Source organism: Octopus bimaculoides, chromosome 24 (assembly GCF_001194135.2).
Source record: "Octopus bimaculoides isolate UCB-OBI-ISO-001 chromosome 24, ASM119413v2, whole genome shotgun sequence".
NCBI classification, from domain to species: Eukaryota; Metazoa; Mollusca; class Cephalopoda; order Octopoda; family Octopodidae; genus Octopus; species Octopus bimaculoides.
Genome location: NC_069004.1, coordinates 32045620 through 32051340, shown reverse-complemented (window position 1 = coordinate 32051340; position 5721 = coordinate 32045620). Strand labels below are relative to the sequence as shown.

Below are 5721 nucleotides of genomic sequence, written 5' to 3'. Positions count from 1 at the left end.
ATATATATATATATATATATATATATATATATATACACGCACAACACACATGCACACAGAGTTTCCCTACTGTTCCTAATACCTAAAAATGTGTGTTTGTGTGTATGCAATTTATTCTGCCAGTATAATAATTTATTAGGGCAATATTTGCTGTCAGCAACTAGCATAAACCAGCAAAGAATATCGAAACGAAAACAAAACCAACCAACAAAAAACAAACAAACAAGAAAAAAGAGACCCCATTGCAAAGATAATATAATCCAGTTTAGAATCAATAAAGATACAGCGATAATTCGATAACGTGTGGGAATAATTAGAGCGGGGGAGCCTTGGAGGTGATATCAAACATGTATAATTTAGTTAGGTAGGATGGAAGGGAGGGGTGTGTTGGGTTGTGTCTCTCTGTTTGGCCTTAACAGCCAAGGAACGTAAATAGCTCAAGTGTGAAATAACCTCGTTTGTCACCCACCAGAATAGCTCAACTGGTGATTAGGGAGCAGAGCCTCTTCCATCTGTTGTTGTTCAACTCGGTAGAAATAGCAGCTAAATCTCCCTCATATTACTCTTTACTCTTTTACTTGTTTCAGTCATTAGACTGCGGACATGCTGGAGCACCGCCGTTAGTCAAATCAAATCGACCCTAGGACTTATTCTTTGTAAGCCTAGTACTTATTCTATCGGTCGCTTTTGCTGAACCGCTAAGTTACGGGGACGTAAACACACCAGCATCGGTTGTCAAGCGATGTTGGGAGGACAAACGCAGACTCACAAACATATACACACACATACATATATATATATATACGACGGGCTTCTTTCAGTTTCCGTCTACCAAATCCACTCACAAGGCTTTGGTCGGCCCGAGGCTATAGTAGAAGATACTTCCCCAAGGTGCTACGCAGTGGGACTGAACCGGGAACCATGTGGTTCGTAAGCAAGCTACTTACCACATAGCCACTCCTGAGATATAGCAGCTAAATCTCGCATCACTGTTCAACTTTCTAGAAATAGCAGCTAAATCTCTCTCAAATCACTTTTCAGCTCTGTAGAAATAGCAGCCAAATCTCCCTCATATTGTTGTAGTATTTTAAAAGAATGGAAGTTTGTAGGTATCTATATGATAGAAGTGTGAAATAATCCCTTTTGTCATCCGCCAAAACAGCTGAAATGTGATGAGGGAGGGAGAGAGGGCTTTTCTCCCTCGCTGTGTTGTTCAACTTGCTAGAAATAGCAGCTAAATGTCCGTCACTTCACTGTAGTGTTTTAAAAGAATGGAAGGCTGTAGGCACAGAAATAGTGATGTGAAATAACCTCATTTGTCACCCACCAAAATAAGTGAATGGTGATGAAAAAGACAGCCTCTCCCCTCTGTGTTGTTATTGAACTTATTAGAAATAACAGCTAATTCTTCCTCAAATCCTATTGCAGTGTTTTTAAAGCTAACGAAGGCAAGCTACGTAGCTGAGTATCTATATCGGTTCACAAAAAATAGTTGTGGGACATATAACTTTGTCACCCATTGAAATAATGGAGCACTAATGGATGATGAAGAGGGTCAAATTGTTAGAAATAGCAGTTAAATGTCCCTTAAATGTCTCTGCAGTGTTTTCAAAAAGGAATGAGAGGTTATATGCCTGAATGCCCATATAGGCACATAAATTACAGTAGCACGAGATAAACTCCTTAGTGACCCGCCAAAATAACTGAGATGCAATGGAGCAAAAAGAGGGAGGGTCCAATTTGCTAAAAATAGCAGCTAAATCTCCCTCGACTCACACTAGTGTTTTAGAAAGAAAGAAGGAAGGCTGCATGGCTGAATAACCACGTGGGAACGTAAATTGCTGTGGTGCGAATAGCCCTGTTTGTCATCCACCCTTTTAAATAACGACTGTGGTGAGTTGAGAGGGCTTCTCCCGTCTGCATTGTTGTTCGACTTGCTAGAAATAGCAGCTAAATCTTTCTCAGATTTCATTGTCATTCATCTAAAATAACTGAGATATGATGAGAGAGATTAAAAGGAAGGTTGTCTCTATGTTGTTGGTCAACTTGTTAGAAATAGCAGCTAAGTCTCCCTCAAATTTAAAGTGCTTTTAAAGGACATGGTGGAAGACTTATGCTACATAGATGAGTAATGGCATAGTTATACAAACAGCGCTCACATGAAATAACCTCGTTTGTCACCCATCTAAAATTTGATGTAATGAGAAAGAGAAGGCCGTCTCCACGGTGTTGGTTCAGCGTGCTAGAAATAGCAGCTAAATCTCCCTTGACATTCCACTCTTTTACTCTTTTACTTGTTTCAGTCATTTGACTGTGGCCATGCTGGAGCACTGCCTTTAGCCGAGCAAATCGACCCCAGGACTTAATCTTTGGAAGCCTAGTACTTATTCGATCGGTCTGTTTTGCCGAACCGCTAAGTTACGGGGACGTAAACACACCAGCATCAGTTGTCAAGCGATGTTGCGTTGACAAATACAGACACACAAACACACACACACAGACATACATATACATATATACGACGGGTCTCTTTCAGTTTCTGTCTGCCAAATCCACTCACAAGGCTTTGGTCGGCCCAAGGGAAGGGCAAAGGGGCCAGTACAGCTTAGCACCAGTGACGTTGCAAACTCATTTCTACAGCTGAGTGAATTGGAGCAACGTGAAATAGTCTTAAGAACACAACACACAGTCCAGTTCAGGAATCAAACTCACTACCTCATGGTTGTAAGCTCAACACTCTAACCACTGAGCCATGTGCATTAAATACACACTAAATATGTCTATATCTATCCTCCTATTTCCAAACAATAAGCTCCTCCTTTTCTTGAATGGCACCATTAATCCAGAATTTATGTTGTATGGTATTTAATATCCCTGTATTTGTCTTTTATTCATAACCATGCCACTGGCTCCTTTACATTATTTCTCTCAACTCCTTTTTCTTGAAATTATAATTTCTTGGTGCCAAATGACTGATCGTATCTTTTCATTCTTTCTCTCTTTCCTTTCTGCAGTAATTACGAAGATGACTTTGAGCCTGACGATGAAGATTCCATCCAAGAAGAACTCGTTAGCCCTGGCAGTGAGTTCCTCCGACAGAGATCTTCGATGCCAAGAACGACGTCCAATATCTGTGACCCTTACTACTTCAGGAATGGGGATCTGCATTTTTAGAACGACCCCCCATGCTCCTCTTGTTCAATCGTTTCTCTACCCACCCATCCACCTACCATCTACGCCACCTTCATTACAACCACCACCACCTCCACACTATTACCATAGCCCTTACTACTACTTGTATTTCTCTCACCATCACCACCACCACTGCAGTATTACCTCTACTACAACCACCACAACGGCTATTACCACCACCACCAACACCACCGCTACTACTAGAACTATCTATGAACTATCCCCAGCCCTACCCTACCCTTCCCTTCTTTATGTTCTGAGTCCTTTTTTTTTTCTTTTATTGATTTTTGTTCTGAAAAGAAAATGAAAAATCTCGCCACCCCCCTCCCCCACTGCCAACGAATGATGAAATGTTTTTTTTTTTGTTTTTTGTTTCTTTTTTTCTCCTTGGAAATTTTCAATTTCTCTTGCCGCTTGCTATGACATGACTGATGGTCTGTCATCGTATTGTGGTAACCGTGGCGCCAACAATCCCTCCATGTTGCTAAAGAGAAAGATAAACGGTCCGACCTCACCATATCCGTGATATTTTAGAATTGCCATGACAACTCCTCCTTCTTCTGTCATCATTTAACAGACTTGTCATCACATCTTAACAGATTGTCCATCATCTCTTGACAGACTTGTCATCACCATTTAAGCCTGTCATTGCCATTCAGACTCTGGTATTTAAATTGTCATCACTCCTTTACCGCCTTATCACCTAGTTACTGGCCGTCATCACTTCATTAACAACCATCACCATTTCATCACTGACCAGTGTCACCTCTTTACTGATCGGCGGCGTCAACCCTTTACTGGCCGTCATCACCCCTTTGCCAGCCACCATTACCCGCCATCACCACCCCTTTGCCAGCTGTCATTACTTCTTTACTAAATGTCATCACAACTTTCTTGACCGTCACATCTTTTTACTGTCCATCACCACTTGCTTACCACCGTCATCACTTCTCAGAGGACTCAGAACTTTGAAAATTCTTGCTTTTCTTTTTCCCCATTACTTGAAGATCCCACGCTAAGGTGCATGGAATAATGTCTAATGCTGTCTGTGACAGTTTGGTAAATTCTATATTGTGCTATTTTGGCAACATTACGTTTTTTTGTTTTTTTTTTTTGTTTTTTTGAATGAAGTAACACAAATTTGATCCGAACCAGGAGAGACAGACAGACAGAGAGAGAGAGAGAGAGAGAGAGTGTGCAGTCTGAATATTTGTTAATTGTTTTTTTTTCAGAATGAATCTTTAGATAGGGTTCCTAGAAATTCTGTTTGTTCTTTTGAAACAGAGCTTTAAGTCGTATCTGTAGACGATGACATCTGTTTGTTGTCGAAACGCACTCTTTCACCAAAACGAAAAGTCTGTTGCTTCCTTTATGGAGCTGAGCTTTATGGAGCTGAGCTTTATGGAGCTGAGCTTTATGGAGCTATTTAATGTCTTAGAAATATTTCTGAAGAATCTGCATGTTACCATTTTTGGAACTACGAGATCATTAAACACTAAATCTGCTTTACACAATCAATCTTTTATACTTGGTTCTTCTGATTCCTCTATTGTTGTTATTATTATTATTATTATTATTATTATTATTATTATTGTTATCATTAAGGTGACAAGCTGGCAGAATCATTAGCATACCGGGCAAAATGCTTAGCGGCATTTCATCCATCTTTACATTCTGGATTCAAATTCTGCTGAGGTCGACTTTGCCTTTCATCTTTTTGGGGGTCGATGAAATAAGTACCAGGTCGATGTGATCAACTCTCCCCTTCCCCACAAATTTCAATAAGAAATAAAACAAAGTAAAACATGATTACAATAAGCAATCTATTTTAAGTTTATTTATAATGATGCCATCATCATCATCATCTGCCAGACCTCAGCCACACAGAGGAAGCCTGATATCCCATGTGAATCAGTTATGAATTATTGTCTGGCTGTCGGTTGTGTGAGATGTTATCTCCATAACATAGCCACAGAGCTAGCATTTATAATGTAGCCACAGATATAATAGTGTACCAAAGCTAGCATTTATAATGTGGCCAGAGATTAACAGTGGTGCAATTGTGTGTCGGAGCTAGCAACAATAACATAGCCACAGATTATCAGTGATTGTGTCAATAATGTAGCCTAAGATAAGCTATAATATGATAGTGTTTCAGAGCTAGCAACTGTAACATTAGCCATAGATTAACTGTGATACAGAAGACACCTTCTGAAATATTGATGGGTGATTTGCTGGAAAAAAAAAAGGAGAAAATTGAGAAATTCCTAAGTTATTAAGGGAAATAATAGAAGACAAGATTAGATTGATAATTAGTCTGACTATGATAGTGATTTTAATAATAATAATAATAATAATAATAGTAATAATAGCAATAATAACGATGATGATGATAATAATAAATAGTAATAAAATCAATGATTTAGTCATTTTTAGACTTATTTCAGTGCTAAATTTTAGTCAATAACTGCTTTTTGTTTACATTGTTGCATCATTGCAAATCTTTTTTTTTCTGTTTTTTTTTTTGTT

At 39.0% G+C, this 5721-nt stretch overlaps 1 protein-coding gene across 1 annotated transcript in view; it reads left to right on the top strand.

Moving 5' to 3' along the window:
• The window catches only part of LOC106884288 (serine/threonine-protein phosphatase 2A regulatory subunit B'' subunit beta), a 32520-nt gene extending 27810 nt beyond the window's left edge, over positions 1-4710 (top strand). The window contains exon 11 of the mRNA XM_014935590.2: positions 3015-4710. Within this exon, the coding sequence (XP_014791076.1) occupies positions 3015-3174 (160 nt within the window). The 3' untranslated portion in view covers positions 3175-4710. The remainder of the gene's footprint in view (positions 1-3014) is intronic.
• Positions 4711-5721: the final 1011 nt, after the last annotated feature.